The 27028-nt window shown below is 43.8% G+C and overlaps 1 protein-coding gene across 2 annotated transcripts; it reads right to left on the bottom strand.

Annotated features, from left to right (window-relative positions):
* Nucleotides 1-2511: 2511 nt before the first annotated feature.
* LOC137427304 (CD276 antigen homolog) lies at nt 2512-27028 on the bottom strand. 2 transcript variants are annotated; one of them, XR_013623527.1, is made up of 6 exons: nt 25895-26819; nt 14797-15216; nt 7940-8359; nt 6952-6989; nt 3795-4699; nt 2512-3184 (listed from the first exon to the last, which is right to left on the bottom strand). XR_013623527.1 is itself a non-coding variant. In XM_068116713.2 (5 exons), exons 1-5 carry the CDS (start codon nt 25947-25949, stop codon nt 4508-4510), a joined length of 1125 nt encoding a protein of 374 aa, XP_067972814.2. In that variant the 5' UTR covers nt 25950-27028; the 3' UTR covers nt 2512-4507. The 2 variants fall into 2 exon arrangements, 1 of the variants encoding a protein (XP_067972814.2); XM_068116713.2 differs by having other exon boundaries at nt 2512-4699; nt 25895-27028.

The following is a 27028-nucleotide window of genomic DNA, read 5'->3' as shown; positions in this document are numbered from 1 at the left end:
TCTCCCCCCTTCTCTCTCTCCCCCCTTCTCTCTCCCCTTCTTTGTCTGTCCCCTTTCTCTCTCTCCAAAGTGATTCTTCACCATTGAGGAATAAGTTCAAAAATGATATATAGCAAGATACTTTAAAAAGTGGTGGACTACTTTTGACAAAACTAGTGACATGGTTGTTGTTGAGGTTCTGCATGGTTGTTGTTGTGGTTGTTGTTGTTGTTGTTGTTGTTGTGGGTCTTGTGCAGGCTAAATTTTTGAAATGTACACCCATTGGTCAAATAGCTACCAGGCCCCACCCACATTTGTCACTTGACTCCACCCACCATGACACCCAGATGAAATAATATGGCAGCCATCTTGGTTTTCTGATTTCTGGTGGGCCAAAGACTTCAGGCCTGTAGTCCTCTGCTGATTATGCACTGCCCAGGTTTGTTGCGTTAGATTCCCGTTGGCCTTGTTTGGGTCGAATGTTACGATGAGTGACCCCAAAAAATCTAATCAATATCGAATAAAAATTATTAGTAAGGTTTAACCAAGATCGTCGGCACACTCGGTAATAAAGCACGTCGGACTGCAACCGGATTTTGTCGCAGGTTGTGACCACAATGAGGTCGTTCTTGTTTTTATCAGAGGGATAGACTTTCAAAAAGGAGAAGCTAGATGCTTATTTGGCGATAACCTCAATGTACGATTCCATCCCAGCTAACACGCAATATTTATACAACGCTGCTAAACATCACAGCAATGTTTAAAATGTCCTGGGAATGTTGCAGGAACATTGCACGTTAGCTGGGATGTATACCTGTGATGGGACATTGAGGTGGAGAGTTCAAGATGTGAAGGAACTAATTCATAGTCTTCTATCGACTCCTCTCCGGCCTTGATCCCCCAGCTCTATCTGTGCTCTGTCCCCCAAATATTCCTACAGGTCGCACAAGATCTGCCAGCAACCCTCTTATGGTTAAACTGCCAAAATCTCGGCTCTCTGCTCAACTTCACTCCTTCCTTCCTCTTTTCTCCCGCCTCTGGAACAAACTCCCTCACTCTCTTCAATCCCACTCCTCCCTCCAGGTCTTTAAATCAGGTGTTCACCACCATCTCTTGTCTTCCCCCATCCAAAACCTTGATCTTTTCTACCCCCGTTAATTCACCCAGATCCACTTTTTTGAAATACCAACTTCTTTCCTGGAGGTCCTAGCAGTGTCCACATGTTTTATGCCTCTCCCACCTCCCCCCCCCCCTTCCCTTGCCTCCTCCCACCCCCTTCCCATGCCTCCTCCTCCCCTTCCCATGCCTCCCCCTCCCCTTCCCATGCCTCCTCCACCCAAGCCATCTCCCTCCCACAGATGTTCCGTTGTCCCTGTTCTCTGCTGTTGTACTTGTGTGCTTCCCTCTCTCCCCATCTCGTCTCCCGCTCCCTTTACTGTATGTTTTGTGTGTCCGTTTATTATTATTATTAGTCCCCTACCGGTGTACACCAGAGGGGACTATAGGTTTGCGCTCCATCCCTCCGTCTGTCAGTCCGTCACGCAAAGAACAGTTTTCCGGACTTTTTTTCTAAACTCTTAATGCTAATGATTTCAAACTTGGTACATTGTTTCGTCATGATAAGTTACAGATCAAGTTCGAACTTCACGACGTTTCGATCATTTTTGACAAAGTTATGGCACTTTGAACTTTGGTCATTTCCTCAACAGTTTTCCGGACGACAGACTGCCGGTAGGGGACATGTATTGCAGCGCAATACTCAGAATGCTTGTTCTTTTTGTGATTGATGTTAGCTCTTACACGAGCCTCGATCTTATATGCAAAAAAAATAAAAATAGAACACCTTACCCCATGGAGTTTTGAGAAAGAAGGACATGGGCAGCGTCTTCAAGCAACAAATTTGATTGGTGGAGACGATTTATGGAAAATTCCGTAATATTCCGTCCAGATACTGCCAAGTGGAATGTTTTTGAAAATACCTAAAAGGGGATTTGTGTTCTTCAATGTTCAAGTATATAATTCAATTGAAATAAAATAATTTTAAAAGTTGAAGAAGAAAAAAAAATTCGGATGTTTACCGCCAATGATGCAGCGTCTTTTACACCATCTTATGTAACACGTTACATTAGTTGTTCGTGCCTGTTGTTTGTGTCATTTATGACGTTGCTAAAACAGTAAGTTTCTTGTTTGGAATGATTTTAAATTTTGTTTGATTGCCAGACAGACAAAGAGTAAAAATTTTGCCTCGCTCCTCCCTGCGCGTGTGGTTGGGACGAATTAAGAGCCAAAGTACTGCTAAACCACAGGTTTGTTTTCTGAATCATGTTCCAATTCGTGTTCAAAATAAAACATTCAATTTAAAACAAGTTGTTCCTCGATCATACACCGACATTTGTAGACAGACAAACAAAATGATCAAATTGCTTAACCCCGCTTTTCGCTTCGCTCACGTGGGGTAGGTAACGCGATCTATAGCGGGTTGTGGCGGTTATCACACTTTATGTCTATAATCTTCAGAGGTCATGAGACGTCTTGGTTTCAAAATCATGTTTTTAATTAACGTAAAAATTGAAAAAAGAAAAATACAGCCATTCAGTACATGCCGTTAATCATGGCGGCATAACGAACTTGCTGTACGATTTACACAAAACCTACTACGATACATTTGCATCCACACAATACAATAATCTGCCTAAAGTTACTTCAAGAGGTTCAATAAATTGAGATTCAGCTTATCTCTATCCAACGGTCGGGTTTTAAATCAAAAATGGAGCCGATCAATTCTTTCGTTCGTCGCGGACAAAACGGTATGGCGGGAAGAAGGCGGAAGTGCAAGTATGCTAATACAGCGCCCAGCCACCACAGGAAGTTATTATAATAATATTTGCTTAAACAACAGTTACACGGGTCTTTGTGGAATAAGTTCCAGGATTGATGTAAATTTGCAGCAGGAAGAAACAGATTAAGAGAGAGCGAGAGAGAGACAGAGAGAGAGACACAGACAGACAGAGAGAGAGACACAGACAGACAGAGAGAGACAGACAGACAGAGAGACAGACAGACAGACAGACAGACAGACAGAGACAGAGAGACAGAGAGAGACAGCGAGAGACAGAGAGAGACAGCGAGAGACAGAGAGAGAGAGAGAGAGATTAATGAACGAGGCATAATTCTTAAGGAATGAACACGTACGGATGTTCACCAGCTCGGATACAATAAGCACAAGAAACTCAGGATATACCAGAAAACCAAGTTGAGCTGTTCAACTAAAACGTGTTTTGTGATTAAAATACTTCCAACCACAAGAGGTGGCAGTTCAAGGTAATGACAGGCAACCGGCACGAGATTATATGAGTTGTGCAAAGGTTGACAATAACTAGCACAGCTGTGAACAGGTAATCAAATTACAACATAACAGAGTGTACTCTCTGCCAAGAAAGTGACTGTGGATGTTAGATGGGAGTGTTACTGTTGGACGGAAGATATGATTCTTGGATAATCAAATCAAATGTATGAAGGGTACTCGTGGCCATTCAACATGTACCAAAAGCACCAATGAGCAAATAAAGGGAAGAAAGAAAAGACAAACAGCATTGAAAAGATAAAAAAATCAGCAAAGCAGAAATGACAAAGTATAAAAAAAGCAAATGCGTTTACACCATTGTCCCTCGCTTAACTCACGGCAGCAACTCAAATGATACCAAGAACTGATAATGTTAAAACAGATTGGTTGATGTGCATATACAATATCATGCAGAAAAAAATAAAATAAAACAAAACAAAAAGAGACCACATTCACGTCTTCAACTAAACACCCACCCCCAGACAGACAGACACAGAGAGAGAGAGACAGACAGAGAGAGACAGACAGAGAGAGACAGACAGAGAGAGACAGACAGAGAGAGACAGACAAAGAGAGAGACAGACAGACAGACAACACAGACTTGATTAATCTGCCAGAGACAGCAATGTCAGGACAGTTGACACAAGATGGCTAACAAAATGGCCATCTTCACCATGACATACCGGTACGAGTTTGCTAAAGAAATGATTTGATAATGATGCATCTTTGGTATTATTCAGCAAATTCGGTTATGATACAGAATAGTAAATGCCAGCAAGTTAGAAAGTACGCTTTACGGGAAACAAAGAAGGCAAATCCTGACTCATTCTGAGATGAGTCCTGCTATAAAATGTTCAAAGTCTGCCACATCATGTCACTTCCATGACTCAAATATTCCCAAATCTTCAGTTGATAATGGGCTGGCGTGATCGCAAATTCTCGAAGGGACTGGAATAAGGTTGTACGGATGTAGTCGTCTCTCCAGGGTCATCCATACCAGTCGGTAGACAAGCTCGGTGAAACTTTTCGATACACCCCCACATTTCCCCACACGTTCCATTCATGTCCCTCCTTTCTCTTCCCATTTCCTCTCAATGTCCTTCCCTTTTATTTCTTCACTTTGACTACATTAACGTCCAGCTTCCTCCCTCTCATCCCTGGTGTCCACTCTTGAATGTGCTTTTGTTAATCAACAACCTCCTCCATACCCGACCCCCGAGGCATGTCATCTTGTGACACATTCGTTTCACTCTCGGCAGAAGGCGGAATCGGAAGCATGGAAATGTTTTCAATTTGCAATGTCTCGTACAATGGAATCTCCGATTCCTCGCATCGATCCTTCCCTGGAGCCAAGTAGGTGTTGCCCACATCATCTTCCTGTCAGACAGACCGCAACATATGCAGAGTTCATCACCAAAATGTGATAAAAACATGTAATCTGCACTTCTTGAATTATGTAAGTAAAGTAAGAAGTCAAAATTAGGATTTATTATATATTAAAAATTGGAAAACAAGATTGGCAGTTGCCATGGTGATAGGAAACTGTTCCAAAACAACAAGTACCAAAACCACAAACTTGCTTTCAAATGGGATGTTGTGGCTTACAAAGCAAAGGCTCGTGGAAGAGGACAGATCAGAACACAATGAAGGAACAGTAGAAAGAGAGAGGAAACCATAAACAGGTGAGTTGAAGGTCAAAAGAGAGGAAGAGTTGGACAAATAAGGGATGTGACAAGGTTGATATAGAGAGAAACTGTCAAGTTTTCCAATTCCTCAGTTTTAGTCTTTCTCTTCCTGCTTCCAGCCCGCTGCCGTTACTCCAAGACGAATGTCTTCTTCTTGTAACCCTTTCTTTGTAAACGTTAAATCCAGGCTTATTGCTCACTTCCAGTCCGTTGTTCCTCCTTTTTGTACTTGTAAAGCCCCTAGAGACAATCAAAATCCATTCTTCCCTCAGAACCACATTTGTCTTCAATTGGCATCTTGCACCTTCTGCTGTCCCTATCTACCCCCATTAACACTCCGCGCACTGAAAACCTCCATTTCCTATTTGTTCCTCGAATTTCTTGTTCTGTGTCCACCTGTTCCTCACCTTACTGTTGTCAGGTTAACCTTCGGTATCCTCTGTTTCTCCGGTCTTCCAAGACCTTAAACCTTGTGTGGCTTCTTCACTAAAATTTGATAAACCTGCCAGAACTTGCTGAATAACACATCCAATAGAGCTTTGAAATAGTATACTATCATCATACTAAAATATGCCATTTGGCGTCTGTCCGATGAAATTTTGACACCAATACATTCCGTCGTTACTTATCCAATCTCAACCAAACTTGACAGGATAACGAAGGGTAACACAATGAAGGTTGTAGCGCATTCATTTTTCCCCCTCCCCGAGGGAGTTTTCTCCACCGAGCGGGTTTTCCCCACCATTGCCGTCAATGGCGTTGCGTGTTGAGGTGTATATAAATGTTACATTAGCTTTATCGTGGCATTTGTCCAAAGCAGAAGATTTATCGTGGCGTTTTTCTAAAGACGCGATTAATAACAAAATTAATGATAATCGCATATTGTTAATGTTATTACAAAACAATATTAATACTAATAATGTCCCACTTCCCCAAGGCGTTTTTCCTGCAGTGATAACGTGTATAAATAGCTTATAGTGATAATGGCGTTTCCGTGGGAGCAATGGCTTCTACAATGAATGAATGAATGATCGTTTTAAGGCCATTTTCCCCGCTAGAGCGGGGGTTAGCCTTGCGGGCCCCATGACAATCATCGTTCCCTGTTTGAGGCAATGTTTTTTGTTTTTTTTTATGGCCGGATGCCCTTCCTGATGCCAACCCTTGGTCATGCGCTTACGATGCGCAGGGATACGGTGTACCTATTCTAAACCAGGGTACACACCGGGATCATTCATCCCAGCAAGCTGGTACTCAATTTGCCGACCTCGGAAGGATGACAGGCTGAGTCGACCCCCGTGGCGTTAATTCAGCGATCGACCGGGATTCAAACCCAGGATCCTAGGATCCCAAGCCGGCACCCTAACCGCTAAGCCAACACCAGGCTTCTACAGGAAGTAAAAATACTATAAACCACAAACACGTATGCTTAGCTTTTTAAACGTTGCTAATGCTCTTTATAACACCAAATGAAGAAATTTGGAGGAATCCCGCCATCCATGAAGTAAGGGTTACTTGCAGAACTGAGCGAAGATCTACTGTAATCTTATATAACCCACAAATGTTGGGTTTATAACATGGCCCTTTCTGCCGCTACCGTGGCATTTTTCGTAGCAAACTTTTGAAACTTGCTCCTGTTGTTTAACACGAAACTGAAAGGGAGGAAGCCCGGGTTGTGCTCCTTTACCAAGCAGCTAGCTAGCGCTTGCCAAGCCAGCCGTTCCTTAACGGTTTTGAATGGAGTGCTTGCTTGAATGCTTAAACCACTTGGCGATCTCTCCACAAGAAACTTGGTAAATGAACACACACCCAATGTTCTTGAGACCCGACCATAGATCGACTGTAATCTACATACCCCAAAGAGGAATGACCCTTCCTGCCCCTCCCTTTGTGAGCGGGTTTACTCATGTATTAAATGTATTAAATAATGAAATGATGTTGACTCACCAGTTCTTGAAGAATTGCTTCAGCACGAGCCACGTTACCTGAGAAATATAAGAGATGCGCATTTTCAGTCTTTGTCACCACATTTAAACAGATGCATTTCCAGAAGGTGGAGGAGAAGGTTGAGAGGGTCTGGAGTAATGGGATGGGACAAGGAGTTTAATGAAGGCATAAACCTTATGATGAAGTGACGACATCTTAAATTGCATGAGGTAGCAACCTTCAGGCATTGGCCTACTTCAGCATATCAATTTCTAGATTGGAAGAGTTTGAATAGACATTACAACAAACTGAAGAGTGATATGAAGACTCCAGATTTAAATCTTATGAAACACACTTGGAGTAAGGATTTGCTTTCAGTGAGCGTGTGCTGAGTTAGCAAAAAAAAAAAAAAAACAACAACAACAACAACAACAACAACAACAACAACAACAACAACAACAACAACAACAACAACAACAACAACAACAACAACAACAACAACAACAACAACAACAACAACAACAACAACAACAACAACAACAACAACAACAACAACAACAACAACAACAACAACAACAACAACAACAACAACAACAACAACAACAACAACAACAACAACAACAACAACAACAACAACAACAACAACAACAACAACAACAACAACAACAACAACAACAACAACAACAACAACAACAACAACAACAACAACAACAACAACAACAACAACAACAACAACAACAACAACAACAACAACAACAACAACAACAACAACAACAACAACAACAACAACAACAACAACAACAACAACAACAACAACAACAACAACAACAACAACAACAACAACAACAACAACAACAACAACAACAACAACAACAACAACAACAACAACAACAACAACAACAACAACAACAACAACAACAACAACAACAACAACAACAACAACAACAACAACAACAACAACAACAGCAAAACTTGATCATAAACACAACAAAGGGAAATAGATTTCAACCTTCTCGGCTTGATCGACATCTCCACTTGTAGACAACCAATAGCAGGACCAATGGGATAATCGCTGCAGCCACCCCGCCGACGATGAACCACAGATTGCTTTTGTTGCTGGAGTGTGCTGTGTTGTTGCTCTTTTGAGGACCTTCAACAATCAAATGTTTCTGCACCTTGGCATACTTATTCTCCACCATGCAGATGTATACTCCATCTTGTTCTTCTCCCATGATGTTCAAGCTACTGATTTTTGTTATGAGGCCATTTGGTTCTCTGTGATTTAGCAGGTCACCGGAATCGACGAGCCGGCCCTGTGGGTTGAGCCAGGAGATGTTGGGCTCGGGCTTCGCCTCGGCCTCACACTTGAGCAGGTCAGGCGTGCCGGATTTGTCAAACTCCTTCCACACCCGCCGGATATTCGGACGCACTGTAGGACCACACGTCCACACTTAAACACTGTGATACGAGGATCGACGAATAGGTTGTAATCAAAATTTACCGCAACACATCGCATGCTTAAAAATAGAGGTTTAAACACAAAACTAGTTTTGTTAAGTGGTAAAATGCAACTCTTGGGCGACATGATAGCCAGTGTTCAAACTTTAAAAATATAGGGCAAACACAACCTGCGACAAAAAATACATATATTTTCACCTCCTCTGTCGACCCAACTACCTCATTCTTGCTGTCGAAGGTATTATACAATTGATCTCGGAGGTATTTATAGTTTGGTTCAATATCAATTACGAGTCAGACAGCCAGGTCTGGTTTCACACCTCCTAAGATATTACGTAACACTTGAATAGACCCTTCCACCCTTCAAATCAACAATTGACCAAAAACAAAGCCAATGGAAATCTAACGCAACAAACCCGGGCAATGCAAAATCAGCAGAGGCCTACAGGCCTGATGTCTTAGGCCCACCAGAAAACCAAGATGGTGGTCATCTTATTTCGTCTGGGAGTCATGGTGGGTGGAGTCAACCAACAAATGTGAGTGGGTTCTGGCAGCTGTCCAACCAATGGGTGCACATTTCAAAAATCGACCCCAACAAGAACCACAACAACAAGAACAACAACTATCTCTTGTAGACTGCAAAAAAAGAAGTGCTTAAATTTAAATATCAAAATGAACAATTAAATTAATAGATATGAGACAAGACTTTCATGACTTTGAAAGTCACAGGTTTAATGGGCAAAAGATGTGCGCAGAATTGCCTGCGTTGTAATAAACGCCAGGCCACACGTTTGGTAATGTAGCGTCAGCCAATCGTACAGAGCACACGACAATACGATGTGTTTGTAATGCACTTTCTACATCTATATATTAAAGTAGCGGCAGTTTTCTGTCCGTCTGTTTCTCTCTTTCCGCCCATTGGTTGGACAGCTGACTTGACTCCACCCACAATGACGTCATTAGTAGGAAAGCTGACTCCCCCCCACTGGCATTTTGATTTTCCTGCAGTTCAGGCCGAGCACATCGTTAAACCTGTCGCATTCACAATCGCCGTGCCCTACCTTTCCATTGCTAAAACATAAACTTCCCGGAGCATGTGAGGCAGCGCTTCGTTGCCTATACACCACCCAAAAAGGGGAGGGTTTTCTGCAAAACAGTGCGAGTCATCTTGTAATACGTCCTTCTGTTTCAATCACCTCTTACCTGTCAGAACTGTTGACTGGTGCTGTCCAGGTAATCATCGGTATCTCAAAGAAAAAAGAAAAAAACAAACAAAAAAAACATCAGTATCTTACCTGATCATGTTCCTTCCTTCCTCACTTTTTGTTCCATCTCCAGTTATAATGCACATAGGATATTTGCAACGCATGTCTATATAATTCCATCCTTGTTTAAACAAGCCATACCAATTGATACCTTGAACAAACCATCACTGGACACAAAAACGACCTGTAGCGGCTACCGCTGGGTTTACACAATCGCCTTGCACCTACCAAGGATGCGGAGTGATCACCATGCCGGGCTCGTCCAGGACGCCCGGGCAGGCCCGTGCTCAACTTGCCAGGCCTCGGCCGGGACGCCCGGGCATGCCCGGGCATGCCCGCCCTCGACTTGCCAGGCCGCGGCCAGGACGCCCGGCCACGCCCCCTCTCGCCTTTCCCGGGCAAACGCTCCGGGATAATGTGTGTATATATATTGCTGCCCGATAAACGGGTTTTTCAGAGTACCCGAGTTGTTTTGTGACAATAAAGAAACTCAGACGAATTCCAGCTTTTTGTCGCGTCCATTCTTCCGACTACGTGGGAGCACAGCTCCTTCAACCTTCAAAATCATAGTCCTGCTTCTCGTTTACCTTTTATTTCCAAGCTTCTGGAGGATTCTATTATGAATCGGCTTCTGAAATACTTGTACTGTACTGGGATACTCTTCTCAAACCCTTTTCAATCTGGATTAAAATCAACTGGAAGACCAAATACTGCATTGGAGTCATCAGAAGAAACCGGAAGAAGTAAAGAGTAAAGATGGAGTCATCAGAAAGAACCGGAAGGAGTAAAGTGTAAAGATGGAGTCATCAGAAGGAACCTGAAGAAGTAAAAAGTAAAGATGGAGTCATCAGAAGGAACCGGAAGAAGTAAAGAGTAAAGATAGCCATCAGAAGGAACCGGAAGACGTAAAGAGTAAAGATAGAGTCATCAGAAGAAACCGGAAGAAGTAAAGAGCAAAGATGGAGTCATCAGAAGGAACCGGAAGGAGTAAAGAGTAAAGATGGAGTCATCAGAAGGAACCGGAAGAAGTAAAGAGTAAAGATAGTCATCAGAAGGAACCGGAAGAAGTAAAGAGTAAAGATGGAGTCATCAGAAGGAACCAGAAGAAGTAAAAAGTAAAGACGGAGTCATCAAAAGGAACCTGAAGAAGTAAAGAGTGAAGATGGAGTCATCAGGAGGGACCTGGATAGGATTTAGGTTTGAGACACAACTCCACAACCCTAAAACTCATGCAGGTGCAGCCAAGTGAACCTTTCAGAAAATAATTATACAAGAATTCACTTCTCTTTGGACAAACACGAAAAAGAGAAAAGAAAGAAAGAAAGAAAGAAAGAAAATGCAAGAATTCGATTGAATAAAGAGAAATGTGGAAAAGTAGAAACAAGTGTGAAAGGAACAAAGAATAAAGAAGTCTGGAAGAACCCAGAAATATCGATTGCAACAGTTACTCCCCATGCTCAAGTGCAGCAACAACAGGTACAACCGACCACGGATTGTACCTTGTACCGTTACATAGTACAACCCCCACGTCCCTGTCTCCATTCGACCCACATCCTCTCTGGGAGGCCAGGGAATCAATCCACAAGCACATTTCTGGATCAATGCCATCATCTCTGTCGAGACACCCTTTTTTAATATAAAAAATAAAAAATGTAATAAATAATATTAAAACATAACATGTGTTTTCAATACATGTGCACAACAATATGTATATGTGTATATAACAGAAAAAATAATATGTGTGCATACAGTACACAGCACATGATGTCATGCAAAACAATACAAGACATGCCAAAGCAAAACCAAAAGCAAACATGTGAATCATCCTGCATGTGTACGTGCAAATCACGACCTATGCACATGTGTGAGTGTTCATGTGGGTGTGCATGCATGCGTTACTGCCACCATGATCATTCTCAGGCCCCCCCACCACTCTTTTTCCGCCAAATCACAGACCCCCCTCCCACTCAGGTCCACCAAATCACAGCCTCCCCTCCCACTCAGGTCCACCAAATCACAGCCTCCCCTCCCACTCAGGTCCGCCAAATCACAGCTTCCCCTCCCACTCAGGTCTGCCAAATCACAGCCTCCCCTCCCACTCAGGTCTGCCAAATCACAGACCCCCCTACCACTCTGGTCCACCAAATCACAGACCCCCCCTCCCACTCAGGTCCACCAAATCTCAGGCCCCCCTCCCACTCAGGTCCGCCAAATCACAGCCTCCCCTCCCACTCAGGTCCACCAAATCACAGCCTCCCCTCCCACTCAGGTCCACCAAATCACAGCCTCAACTCCCACTCAGGTCCGTCAAATCACAACCTCTCCTCCCACTCAGGTCGGCCTAATCACAGCCTCCCCTCACACTCAGGTCCGCCAAATCACAGCCTCCCCTCCCACTCAGGTCCGCCTAATCACAGCCTCCCCTCGCACTCAGGTCCGCCAAATCTCAGGCCCCCCTCCCACTCTGATCCGCCAAATCACAGCCTCCCCTCCCACTCGGTCCGCCAAATCACAGCCACCCTCCCACTCGAGTCCGCCAAATCACAGCCTCCCCTCACACTCACGACCGCCAAATCACAGCCTCCCCTCACACTCAGGTCTGCCAAATCACAGCCACCATCCCACTCAGGTCCGCCAAATCACAGCCTCCCCTCCCACTCACGACCACCAAATCACAGCTTCCCCTCACACTCAGGTCTGCCAAATCACAGCCTCCCCTCACACTCAGGTCTGCCAAATCACAGCCACCATCCCACTCAGGTCTGCCAAATCACAGCCTCCCCTCCCACTCACGACTGCCAAATCACAACCTCCCCTCACACTCAGGTCTGCCAAATCGCAGCCACCCTCCCACTCAGGTCCGCCAAATCACAGCCTCCCCTCCCACTCAGTTCCGCCAAATCTCAGGCCCCCTCCAACTCAGGTCCGCCAAATCACACCCTTCCCTCCCACTCAGGTCCGCCAAATCTCAGTGACCCTCCCACTCGAGTCCGCCAAATTACCGCCACCCTCCCATTCGGGTCCGCCAAATGTCAGCCCCATAAAGGGAGTGTGTGTGTGTGTGTGTGTGTGTGTGTGTGTGTGTGTGTGTGTGTGTGTGTGTGTGTGAAGACTTTTCTTTGATTTCTATACAAATCCTTTGCATAAGTGCTGTGGGCACCGAGGGTCAGGTCATGGGCACAACCCCTCTTGCATTGGTTGGGAGCTGACTTATGAGGAAATTAGGTCATTTGGCCCACCATTCCCATGGTGTATTCCCACCTAAATGTTTTATTGCAGATTTAAACATAAATCTTCTTGATGTTTTGTTAAAGTCTAAATAACCTATCTTGATCGTGTAACCCAACTTGAATAATAATACGAGTTCCTTACAAGGAACTTCAACGTAGGAGGAGGCCATTAGGCCCATCACAGCCTGCGTTATTCCCAACATATGGTTGCTTGCTTGTGTTCTATCATTTTACATTATGAATGTCAAGCAAGGAAGCAGCACGTACCATTTTTATTCTTTGGTATGACTCGGGGTTCGAATCGCTGACTCAGAGAGGACACTCGCAAGTCTGAACCGTTGCACCACAAATAATCATTCATGAGAATTACAACTATTCTCCATTTGTATGCAGCACATGGTCGCCTGCGGAGTAGCATCATTGTGGGCGTGGCTATGACGCTGATGCACCGCCCACTGCTGGTCAGGGCAGGAATTAGTGATTTGTTTAGGGTGCCGGCGGTAGCTCGCCTACTCTTCACGAAGGACGCCGGTGGATTCTTAACATCCACCAACGAATTCTAGCAGACGGGAAGTCCGTTTGGCGTCCATCTCGGGGACGGCACACACATTGATGATTCACCCTGCCAGTGAAACACCAGGATGGCAGTTTACAGCTGGGTCGGGATTCCAACCCAGGCTAGACGGCCTATAGGCGAGCGTGCATACCTATCGGCCATCCTGTCAGCTCAATAGCAACTATAATTGTTTATTTTGTTTATTTATAACTTTCTGTGAAACCTTTTGGGGTCCCAGCGGGTGTCCTAAGCTAGGTGGGAGGTTTCATAAATTTCTCAATACAATTTCTTTTTTAGAATTTCCACCAAAAGGAAGCTTCTCTCTCCGCATGTAAAGCCATTCACAAGTTAGGCATTGCAGTTTCACCATTTTCCGCATGTGGAAACATTCGCCGGTTCGGTAATATCAGTTTCATCATTGAAGGTAAATTGATTTTACACACTACTCCCAGTTTTGGGGCCAGTCCCACCAAATTTTCTGGGCAGCTTTTGGAGGTCCCTGTACGACTGCACGTGTCCTAATGTGGGTGGAAGTTTTCATAAAACTTCTCGACTCTTTTTGTTTGAGATTCCGGCCTCCCACCCGTGTGTTGCACCGGTATAGAATGTGGATAAATGTTGATAAATAGTGAAAGGTTATATCATGGTGTGAGGGATAGAATGTAGATAAATGTTGATAAATAGTGAAAGGTTATATCGTGGTGAGAGGGATAGAATGCCCCCCCTCCCTTCCCATGCCTCCTCCCCCCAAGCCCTCTCCCTCCCACACATCTCCCTGCTCTCAAATGTTGTGTTTGTGTGCTTCCCCTTCTCTCCCCATCTTGTCTTCCGCTCCCTCTTTTTATATATTTTGTTTGTCTGTTTGATTTGTTTGTGAAATAAATGTTAGCTCTTTCACGAGCCTCGATTCTGTATACAAAAGAAAAAAAACAAACAAACAAATCTCCGCTAGTAATGAATAAATAACTTTACAAAGCTTTACAAAGCAAGAAAAGTAATAATTCAGGGAAAACCTTAAAGAGGTTCAGGTTTTAGGAGAGATTCAAGAACCAAAATTGATGACATTGTGAGAATTTCCAAATGCCACTGCGGTCCACATTTTAGGAGCTTCAGGATTTATTTTTTTTCATCCTGATGCAAGGAACTCCCAATCCTGTTGTTACTCCTGTGAGGGTGCACTCCGAACAATAGGGAAACAACTCTGGTTATGTCGAAAGGTCATCAAATCACACAGTGAGAGAGGAATAGAAAGAGACGTTTTGAGTATGCGGAATGTCTCCCTCATCAGCCGATGACTCACACATTCATGAAATGATTTTACCAATGTGAAAGTAAGTTTTTAACAATGGAAACCTACCGTGAACTTGAAGCTTTGTTCCCTTTCCCATCTTTGTTTGGAAAGAGACATAATTCCAGATAACACCCCACTTCAATTCATAGTACTCAAATTGGAAGGTGTAAGTCCCTTCATCCTCCAGTCTCAGGTCACTGATCTTCACCGACCCATTGCCTTCTTTAGGGTCTCCAATAGGTTGAAGCCTATTCTTGAATTCTTCCTTTCTGTAATTTGTGTCGCTGTCGTAGAGAATGACGTCTCCTTGTTGAGTCTGATGTCTGGAAATGATCAGTTTCCGTTCTTTTATGACTAATGCATCATCATAAGTAAACTGGCAAGGAAGAGTTACGGTCTCGCCCTGCAGGGCGATCACCAATTGGCGGACACACATTTTCTTCCATCCATCGGTTGTGCAGATGTTCGCATCCTGAACCTGTGATCCTGTGAAGAGCAAATGTCGGAATATTATAGTTGTGGGTTTTAAAAATACGCAAAACCTTTTATTTTTTAAATAACTCAAACAACACTTTAATATAACATTCCATATTTAATGGCATTATTACGCATTATTACGTCATGATACATACTTGTACCAAGTTTGACTTACATCCCTTCAGCTGTTCTCAAGTATCACCTTTTTATCTGACATGACCTTTGACTCTAAAATCTAATCAGTCCATCTTTGCATCATAATACATACTAATGTGACTAAGTTTTACTTAGATTCCTTCAGCCACTCCCAAGTTATTGCGGGAACGAAAACCTATCATGGATGGACGGACGCATGCACGCAGGGGCCACACTCGAGCCACACTCCTTGTGCCAGGCCGCAGTGAGGAGCCACACTCCTTGTGCCAGGCCGCAGTGGGGAGCCACATTCCTTGTGCCAGGCCAAAGTGGGGAGCCACTCTCCTTGTGCCAGACCGAAATGAGGAGTCACATTACACTCCTTGTGCCAGGCCGAATTGAGGAGCCACACTCCTTGTGCCAGGCCATAGTTGGGAGCTACACTCCCTGGAGCTTCTTATGAAGGCCTTATACACCATCATAACATTGGTACCTGATCTGTTCACAGAAGACCCATGCAGTGACTATCCTTTGTTGCCGGGTTTGTCACATGTTTGTCCCATGAAAGATCATGGGCGATAATGACGGAGAAGATAGAAGGATTCTGTTCTCTCCATACAGGTTGCTTCTGACAAACCAGACTTAATCTGAAATCTGAACAGAAACTTTCCTCCTTCAAGATGTCTCTTATTCCTTAATATCTCTCCCGGGTTACTCCCTCCTCCGGTACGATAGACCTGAGCCTCGTCCTGGAAGTTGGGTTGCTATCTTTATCAAAAACTCTCTTCCTCACTCTCCTTGCACTGTCCTCACTCCACCCACCCCAAGAGTACCTCTGGTTATGGCTTCCTCACTGCTCCCACCTTTTGCTCATGTGTTTTCTACCGTCCTCCAAACAGTGAGGACTCCATCTACATCTCGCTGCCTGACAACATGGACCAACTTCTATCAACTCATCCCAACTCTCTCTTCCGCATATGTGGCAACTTCAGCTGTCATCATGCCAGCTGGCTGGGTGTGGGTACATCTCTCGCCAGTCATTGCACCTCAGCAAAGGACATCTGCGACTCATTGGGACTGACACAATCTGTCAATTTCCCGACCGGATCTCAGTCAATGGAGTATCTTCTCTTCTGGACTTGGTTATGACTAACTTCCCTGCAAATGTCTGCTGCTCTTCTTCTGCTCCAATCGGTTCTTCTGATCATGTGCTTGTTAAAGTGGACATCTCTCTGGCCATTCTCAGAGAGCCTCCTCAGCGCCGACGAGTCTGGCATTTCACTCAGGCCGACTGGCACGGTCTGCAAGCAGCCATCAATTATCTGGACTGGTCTCCCATCTCTACTGCCTCTGACATAATCTCTTCCTGGGAGTTCTTCCAAAGTAAACTGCTCTCTCTCATGCACATATTTATCCCATCTAGTCTTCAGTTTTCATACCCTTCCTCCCGTCCATGGTACACTGAAGCTTGTGGTGAGGCAGTTGCCCAGAAACAATTAGCCTTTGCCTCTTGGAAGGCTAATCCAACTGAACGCAATCTCAGTTCCTTTCACAAAGATCGGATCAAGTGTGTGTCGACCCTCAGGAGAGTCAGGAAGCACTATCTCTCCACTCTCAAGACTGAACTCTCAAACCTTTCTCCCTCCTCCAAATCCTGGTGGTGTCTGGTCAAATCTGTTTCTGGTGTTTGTTCCCCCTCCATCCCCTCCCTTACCTCAAATGGCTACACAGCTCACTCCGCACGTGAAAAAGCCGAACGCCTCAACTCTGTGTTTGCCTCAAAATCTTTTGTCCCAAACCCATCGCTCTCTGTACCCACCTTACCCATTCATACCCAGCTGCTCCTGGACTCTGTGTCCTGCTCTCCTGACAAGGTGGAGAAGTTTCTGTCAAACCTCGACTCTGATTCTGCAACTGGACCAGACGGCATCAGCCCACAGGTCCTAAAATCCTGCTCTGCCGCTCCATCTCACCCTCTCTCTGTTCTTTTCACCCTCTGTTTTGCTCAAGGTCATCTGCCATCAGCTTGGAAATCAGCAAACATTACCGCTTTACACAAAAATGGTGCAAAAACAGATCCTTGTAACTACAGACCAATCAGCCTGCTTCCAATTATCAGCAAAGTCATAGAATCCATCATTGCTTCTGATATCAAATCCTTCCTCTTCTCCAATGGCTTGATCTCTGATCATCAATTTTGTTTCAGACCAGGTCACCCTAGTCTGGACATGTTGCTTCTACTGTCTCAACAATGGATGGAGGTCCTCAATGCAAAACAGGAAATCAGAGCTGTCTCCCTTGACATATCACGTGCCTTCGATATGGTCTGGCACCCAGCTCTGCTCGCCAAACTCTCCTCCTAAGGTATCCATGGAAACCTCCATGCATGGCTTGCTGACTTCCTCTCTGGTCGCAGTCAACGTGTGGCCCTGAATGGGTTTCTCTCATCTTCCATTCCTGTCGAGGCTGGAGTTCCTCAATGCAGTGTTCTGGGCCCTGTGCTTTTTTTGGTCTTCATTCATGAACTCTCCGACTCTCTTGAAAATCCTCTCTATCTCTTTGCTGATGACTCCACGCTCTGCCTCTCTATCTCTCAATCCTCAGATCAGCAGTGTGCAGCCCCCTCACTCTCCGGAGACCTGGACAAAATATCAAACTGGTCAAACAAGTGGAACATGTCTTTCAATCCTGACAAATCTCACACTCTCACTTTGTCTCTCCGAAAAGACCATCTGGACAACCCTCCCATCTACTTTCTCAACAATCCTCTTGAAGATGTTCTGTCACTCAAGCTTTTGGGTCTCACTATCTGCCATGATCTTTCCTGGGAAAACCACATTTCCAAGCTGGCCTCCAAAGCCAGTCGTCAATTGGGAATCCTCAGTCGTGCAAAGTCCTTTCTAGGCACTTCTGAGCTCCTCACCACATGCAAGGCTTTCATCCGCATCTCATTGGAATACTGTTGTCCCCTCTGGGCCGGTGCTCCTGCCTCACACCTAGCTCGGCTTCACGCGGTTGAAACCAAAGCTTTCAGAATCATTGGAATCCCCCACGATGAAGCAGTTTCTGAAGGCCTTTCTCTCTCTCTCTCACGGCATGTAGGTAGGTGGTCTTTGTCTTCTACCGACTCCTCTCCGACCTAGCTCCCCCTGCTGTCTGTGCTCTGTCCCCAAAATATTCCTGTAGGACACACAAAATCTGCCAGCAACCCTCTTATGGTGAAACTGCCAAAATCAAGACTCTCTGCTCACCTTCACTCTTTCATTCCTCTTTTCTCCCACCTCTGGAACAAACTCTCTCACTCTCTTCAATCCCATTCCTCCCTCCAGGTCTTCAAAACAGCTGTTCACCACCATCTTTTATCTTCCCCCTTCCAAAACCTTGATCTTTTCTACCCTGTTAAAACACCCAAATCCGCCTCTTTAAATCCACAACTTCTTTCCTGAAATTCCTAGAAGTGAAATTCTTAGAAGTGTTTGTTTGCTTTAAACCGTGTACCCCTCCCTCCTTCCCCAACCCTTCCACAGATCTACCGACGTCCCTGTTCTCTCCTGTTGCTGTGCTTGTGTGCTTTCCTCTCTCCCCCTCTTGTCTCCTGCTCCCTTCATTGTATATTTTATGTGTCTGTTCATGTTTTCATGTTCAGTGTGTTAGCTCTTACACGGGCATCGATTCTGTATACAAAAAAATAATAATAATAACAACTAGAACGGGCACTCGGTAGAGCGCATACCTTCGCCGCAGCTACTGTTCTGTACTTGGCATGGGAGTGTAGGGAACAGAACAGTGAACAGTTTGGTGCTGATTTCATGCAAATCGGATAAGAATTGACCGAGTTATGACAAAAAACGCACATTTTGCAAGGTCGTGACCCCCTGACCTTTGACCCCCAACCGCTAACAAGGGTAATGTCTTCACTGGGTCATGTCGTATATCACAAGATCGGGCATTGAATTCTGAACATTTTGGCATTAGTTGCATGCCAATTGGATAAAAATTGACCGCGCTATGGTAAAAATACGATTTTGACCTTTTCGTGACCTTGACCTTGACCTTTGACCCGATTGCTCCCAAAATCTAATCAAATGTGTCCCGTATAATAACCAATCATCCCACCAAATTTCATGCAATTCGGTTGAATACTTTTTGAGTTATGCGAATAACATACACACACACACACACACACAGACATACAAATAAATACACAGCGATCAAAACATAACCTTCCGCTTTTGCGAAGGTAATCAGTGCTGACTGGAGGAAGTGAATGAGCCAGGACTGAAGGTGACCATGGATGCCACAGGTAGAAAGCTAGCTTGCCAAATAGAGCGGGTTGCGAGACTGAGTCGAAAGATCGAGTTATGTCCAGAGACACAAAACTGGTTTCGATTCAAGGCCTCCATTCATTGTTGAGAGAGAAGTTGTGGATTCTCCAAAATTGAGTGCCTGGGACCAAGTCTAAATGCAGGACCAGAGATCATGGCCATTTCATAAAAGAAAACACTTTATGTCAGTTGTGATGATAATTAAAGCCACCACTATGTTAATAATTGGATGTTATGTATTGGCCTGCGCAGAGTTTCAGGTATGGAGGAGTTTGGTGACCTTTCCAGAATACCAACCACGAGATCCTTTTTGTCCCACATCCATCCCTCCATCAAGGTTCGAGACAGGGGAACACTAAAATGATGTCCGTCTGACCGACCGATCATCCGTCCCTGTACTTTGTGTATGAGATATTTGAAAAACCGTTCAACATTTAGCTCTCGTATTACAGATTTCTGTTCCTCATGACATCATCTCAACCTGATTGGATCACGGCTGTGATTGGCTGAGTTAAATTGCTATGGCAACCATTTGAAAGATGACAATGGGATACTTAATGTTAACAATTAAAATTTGAGCAGCAGGCATCCATGATTAAAGGATGCTGTGCTTTATTGTGCAATTCCCTGCCTGTGGAGGTCCAAAATGGCAGTTTGTATAAATCAGATATATCCTATTAAAAAGAAAAAAAATCAACTTATTTAACCAGATTCCTGCCTTGAATCCTTTGGAATGTCTTAACATTCATGATCTGGCCAAGATGGACAAAATGGAGGGCAGGGACTATCTTACAATCATGAAGATTAAACATCAAGTTATTAAAAAGAAGAAATGCAAAGTCGAACAAAACTGAAAACATCAAAAAGGAAACCAAGACACAAGTTTAGAACTAGATCGGAACTCGGCAGAGCTCGTTCCTCCACCCGGTGAACATTTGACATTTTGCATCCCACTGATAGGTTGGATCTGGATTCGGACCTGAACCAAAATCGAATCGGCTTGTTCTCGTCACGTAACCAACACATCCACCAAGTTTTGTAATAATCAGTTCGTAACTTTTTGAGATATCTTGCGATGTATCGTATTTGGCCACTTTCTCCCAATGGTGAAGAATCACTTAAAAAATTAAATAATTCTCATATCCGAATCCATATTCAGATCTTCACCAAAATCGAATCAATTCCTCCTTGTCACTCACCCAGCCTCTCCACCAAGTTTCATTTGAATTAGTCCACAAGTTTTTGAGATATCCTGCTATGTATCGTATTTCGCCACTTTCTCCCAATGGTGAAGAATCACTTAAAAAATTAAATAATTCTCATATCCGAATCCATATTCAGATCTTCACCAAAATCTAATCAATTCGTCCTTCTCACTCACCCAGCCTGTCCATCAAGTTTCATCTGAATCAGTCCACACCTTTTTGAGATATCCAGCTATGCATCGTTTTTGGCCCGATCTCCCAATGGTGAAGAATCACTTAAGAAATTAAATAATTCTCATATCCGAATCCATATTCAGATCTTCACCAAAATCGAATCTGTTTGTCCTTGTCAGACACTCAACCGATCCACCTAGTTTTGTAATAATCAGTTCATAACTTTTTGAGATATCCTGCTATGTATCGTTGTTCGCCCGATCTCCCAATGGTGAAGAATCACTTTAAAAAAAAAAAAATTCTCATATCCGAATCCATATTCAGATCTTCGCCAAAATCGAATCTATTTGTCCTTGTCAGACACCCAACACATCCACCTAGTTTTGTAATAATCAGTTTGTAACTTTTTGAGATATCCTGCTATGTATCGTTGTTCGCCCGATCTCCCAATGGTGAAGAATCACTTAAAAAATTAAATAATTCTCATATCCGAATCCATATTCAGATTTCACCAAAATCGAATCAATTCGTCCTTCTCACTCACCCAGCCTCTCCACCAAGTTTCATCTGAATCAGTCCACAACCTTTTGAGATATCCTGCTATGTATCGTTTTTTCAGGATTGCAAAGCAGATAGCGAAAGAGAGGTGTGATGTGATGGGGGTGAGTTGCTTGAAGGATGAAGTGGGACAAATCGTTGTCGACCCAGATGGAATTAAAGGAAGATGGAAAAGATATATGGAAATGCTGTTGAATACAGAGAATGAATGGGATGGCAACATAGAGAGTAACCCAGTTTTAGGACCGGCAGAGAAGATAACTGAGAAGGAAGTTGAGGAAGCGATAAAAGCAATGAAGAGTGGAAAAGCGGGAGGGCCGACGGGAGTTGTGTGAGATATGTTGAAGGCAGCAGGAAGTTGGGGTGTGAAGAGAATGACAGAGATCTGTAATTTGGTGGTGAAAGAAGGCCGCATTCCAGTGGATTGGGAAGTGAGTACCCTCGTCCCTCTATACAAGGGGAAAGGTGACCCTCTGGAGTGTGGCTCGTACCGAGCGATAAAGTTATTGGAGCATGGAATGAAGGTATTGGAAAGGGTGTTGGAGAGGAGGATAAGGAAGAAAGTGAAGATCGACGAAATGCAGTTTGGATTTATGCCAGGAAGAGGAACGACAGATGCGCTTTTCATTGTGAGGCAGTTGCAGGAGAAGTACATGGATAAGAGGAAGAAGTTGTTTTTTGGGTTTGTTGATCTGGAGAAAGCATTCGATAGGGTTCCACGCAAAGTATTGACATGGGCATTGAGGAAGTTAGGAGTGGAGGAATGGTTGATCAGAGTAGTGATGGCAATGTACAAAAGAGCATGCACAGCTGTAAGGACGAAGGACGGGAACAGTGGTGAGTTTGAGGTGAAGGTGGGAGTGCATCAGGGGTCGGTACTAAGTCCACTACTATTTGTAGCTGTGATGGAGGTGCTGGCTCAGACCGTAAAGGAGGGTTTACCATGGGAGTTGTTGTATGCAGATGATCTGGTGTTGATTGCGGAAAGTATGGATGGACTGAAGGAAAAGATGAACAAGTGGAAGGAATGTATGGAGACAAAAGGTCTGAAGGTGAATATCGGAAAGACAAAGGTGATGGCAAGTGGTAAAGCATGTGGTGAGGTGGAAAGAACTGGGAAGTGGCCGTGTGCTGTGTGTAGGAAGGGTGTCGGGGTGAACTCCATTCAATGTACAATGTGTGCTGAGTGGGTTCATCAAAAATGTAGTGGTCTGAGAGGGTCATTAACCAGTGTGGCAGCTACATTCAAATGTAAGGTGTGCACAGAGGGAGCTGCAGATGGAGGAAATGTTGAGTTGGATCTTGGAGACGGCGTGAAGCTGGAAGGTGTGAAAACATTTTGCTACCTCGGAGACATGCTGAATGGAGAAGGTGGATCAGACTCGGCAACGGTTGCTCGAGTGAGATGTGCATGGAAGAAGTTTCGGGAACTGAGTGGCGTGCTGATGAGGAGGAGAGTGTCGCTGAAGCTGAAGGGAAAGGTGTATGCTGCATGTGTGAGAAGTGTTATGATTTATGGGAGCGAGACATGGGTAATGAACGTAGAGCAGCAACGAAGGCTGGAAAGGGTGGAAATGCGAATGGTTCGATGGATGTGCGGAGTATCGTTGAGAAAGAGGAAGACAAATGATGAATTGCGAAAGATGATGGGAATATTGCCTGTGATTGATGCTGTGAAGAGGAACAGGTTGAGATGGTTTGGTCATGTATTGAGGAAGGATGAAAGTGACTGGTTGAGAAGAGTGGTGGAAGTTAATGTAGAAGGAAGTAGAGGACGGGGAAGACCGAGAAAGACTTGGCTAAAGATGGTGGAAGAAGAAATGCGGGCAAGGGGGTTAACAAGGAGAGATGCAGAAAATAGGGCAAAATGGAGAAGATTGTCATGGGGACCGCAAGGCTAACCCCCGCTCTAGCAGGGAACATGGCCTTAAAATGCATGTTGTGTTGTTGTTGTATCGTTTTTGGCCCGATCTCCCAATGGTGAAGAATCACTTAAGAAATTAAATAATTCTCATATCCGAATCCATATTCAGATCTTCACCAAAATCGAATCTATTTGTCCTTGTCAGACACTCAACACATCCACCTAGTTTTGTAATAATCAGTTCATAACTTTTTGAGATATCTTGCTATGTATCGTTGTTCGCCCTATCTCCCAATGGTGAAGAATCACTTTAAAAATTAAATAATTCTCATATCCGAATCCATATTCAGATCTTCACCAAAATTGAATCAGTTCCTCCTTGTCATTCACCCAGCCTCTCCACCAAGTTTCATCTGAATCAGTCCACACGTTTTTGAGATATCCTGCTATGTATCGTATTTGGCCACTTTCTCCCAATGGTGAAGAATCACTTAAAAAATTAAATAATTCTCATATCCGAATCCTTATTCAGATCTTCACCAAAATCGAATCAATTCCTCCTTGTCACTCACCCAGCCTCTCCACCAAGTTTCATCTGAATCAGTCCACAAGTTTTTGAGATATCCTGCTATGTATCGTATTTGGGCCCTTTCTTCCAATGGTGAAGAATCACTTAAAAAATTAAATAATTCTCATATCCGAATCCATATTCAGATCTTCACCAAAATTGAATCAGTTCCTCCTTGTCATTCACCCAGCCTCTCCACCAAGTTTCATCTGAATCAGTCCACAAGTTTTTGAGATATCCTGCTATGTATCGTATTTGGCCCCTTTCTTCCAATGGTGAAGAATCACTTAAAAAATTAAATAATTCTCATATCCGAATCCATATTCAGATCTTCACCAAAATCGAATCAATTCCTCCTCGTCACTCACCCAGCCTGTCCATCAAGTTTCATCTGAATCAGTCCACAAGTTGTTGAGATGTCCTGCTATGTATCGTATTTGGCCCCTTTCTTCCAATGGTGAAGAATCACTTAAAAAATTAAATAATTCTCATATCCGAATCCTTATTCAGATCTTCACCAAAATCGAATCAATTCCTCCTCGTCACTCACCCAGCCTGTCCATCAAGTTTCATCTGAATCAGTCCACAAGTTGTTGAGATATCCTGCTATGTATCGTATTTGGCCACTTTCTTCCAATGGTGAAGAATCACTTAAAAAATTAAATAATTCTCATATCCGAATCCTTATTCAGATCTTCACCAAAATCGAATCAATTCCTCCTTGTCACTCACCCAGCCTCTCCACCAAGTTTCATCTGAATCAGTCCACAAGTTTTTGAGATATCCTGCTATGTATCGTATTTGGCCCCTTTCTTCCAATGGTGAAGAATCACTTAAAAAATTAAATAATTCTCATATCCGAATCCATATTCAGATCTTCACCAAAATCGAATCAGTTCCTCCTTGTCACTCACCCAGCCTCTCCACCAAGTTTCATCTGAATCAGTCCATAAGTTTTTGAGATAACCTGCTCACATACAGGTAAACAAACAAGGAGGGCTGAATCCATAGATACCCTCCATCTACCTTCCTTCCATAACAAAGGTTAAAAAAACCCAGAATAATGTGAAATTTGAACATCATGTAAAATGCCTCACAGGAAAATTAGTGGAATTTCCTTCCAGTTAAACAAAGTTTTTGCCTTAAGGATATTAAAATCGAAACAAGAGTTCTCGGAAATGAACACGTGGTCCCTTTCCATACGTTTCACACACATGTTAACCAGAAAATGGATCACACAAGTGCCAGGTAACGGACATTTGAAACACCTGAAATCTGCCTCTGCGGAACATATTACACATAAGGTCGGCAGGACAGGTAACACCGTTACACCGGAGGACCACCTGTTCAGCGCACGTTAAAGATGTCACGGGATCTTTTGGATAGAGTCGGTGAGTTATCGGCGACAAACTGTAAAAATGACAAATTTATACCAAAATCACCTTCTGTTGGCGATCGTCAGCCTTGGCCAACGGGATCCGAAACACACAATCCAGAACTGTTCCCCTCCAAGACTAATCCCGCAAAGTGTGAATAATTTTGAGGATGAAAGAAAACAAATAAGACGAAGGTATTGCAGGTAGGTTGGTCGATTACAATTTACCTTTAGTGTTTATGTCCTTATTTTGCAAGACACCTGCTCTCAAAGTGTCATCCGAAAAACCCCAAACTCGCAACTTTGTTTGGTCTGTACCGGTATTTATGAATGAAGGAAGAAAATTTCAATCGTTTTACCTTTTTTAACTTTGAGCAAAGAAGAATTTCGATTATTCCTGTAAAAGGTTAAACCATTGACACAGAATCAGCTCTTCAAACTCACGTCAACTCAGACTCCTCGAAGAAAACGAGGAAAACTTACCAACATGAAGAACGAGTGAGGATAAAACCAGGCAAGGAATCAGGAAGAGTTCCATGATGTTTTGCCAACAGATGTTCAAGTTATTGATGAAAGGAAGAGTCTCACTTGGTGTTCACGGTGAAAGGAAGAGTCTCACTTGGTGTTCAGGATGAAAGGAAGAGTCTCACTTGGTGTTCAGGATGAAAGGAAGAGTCTCACTTGGTGTTCACGGTGAAAGGAAGAGTCTCACTTTGTGTTCACGGTGAAAGGAAGAGTCTCACTTTGTGTTCACGGTGAAAGGAAGAGTCTCACTTGGTGTTCAGGATGAAAGGAAGAGTCTCACTTTGTGTTCACGGTGAAAGGAAGAGTCTCACTTGGTATTCACGGTGAAAGGAAAAGTCTCACTTGGTGTTCACGGTGAAAGGAAGAGTCTCACTTGGTGTTCACGGTGAAAGGAAGAGTCTCACTTGGTGTTCAGGATGAAAGGAAGATTCTCACTTGGTGTTCAGGATGAAAGGAAGAGTCTCACTTGGTGTTCAGGATGAAAGGAAGAGTCTCACTTGGTGTTCAGGATGAAAGGAAGAGTCTCACTTGGTGTTCACGGTGAAAGGAAGAGTCTCACTTGGTGTTCAGGATGAAAGGAAGAGTCTCACTTGGTGTTCAGGATGAAAGGAAGAGTCTCACTTGGTGTTCAGGATGAAAGGAAGAGTCTCACTTGGTGTTCAGGATGAAAGGAAGAGTCTCACTTGGTGTTCAGGATGAAAGGAAGAGTCTCACTTGGTGTTCAGGATGAAAGGAAGAGTCTCACTTGGTGTTCAGGATGAAAGGAAGAGTCTCACTTGGTGTTCATGGTGAAAGGAAGAGTCTCACTTGGTGTTCACGGTGAAAGGAAGAGTCTCACTTGGTGTTCAGGGTCCATCATCGTCCAGCAGCAGCTTCCAAATGCGACAGAAAACAAGCATCATCCTCGCGCATGTCACAGTCACGTGACTCATAACAACAACAATTTACACCAAATCGAAACATGGAACCCACTTCCTCCACATTCATTTTTCAAATCCCACGGAGCACGTTGGACGCACAATCCCATAAATTACCCTCACCTTTACCTTCACGGAAAAGGTCGTTTTAGACTTTTAGAAACAACATTTCAGT

Source organism: Myxine glutinosa, chromosome 5, assembly GCF_964187855.1.
Source record: "Myxine glutinosa chromosome 5, kmMyxGlut1.1, whole genome shotgun sequence".
NCBI classification, from domain to species: Eukaryota; Metazoa; Chordata; class Myxini; order Myxiniformes; family Myxinidae; genus Myxine; species Myxine glutinosa.
This window is presented reverse-complemented; position numbering and strand designations above follow the sequence as displayed.

Bases quoted from the DNA above. Each gene is read 5' to 3' on its own strand.
- LOC137427304 (XM_068116713.2), bottom strand. From the start codon at position 25,949: ATGGAACTCTTCCTGATTCCTTGCCTGGTTTTATCCTCACTCGTTCTT. The intron at 15,217-25,894 runs GTAAGTTTTCCT...TGCTCTTCACAG, and splicing joins CTCACTCGTTCTTCATGTTG to GATCACAGGTTCAGGATGCG. The intron at 6,990-7,939 runs GTTGAAATCTAT...TATATTTCTCAG, and splicing joins ATGTCGATCAAGCCGAGAAG to GTAACGTGGCTCGTGCTGAA.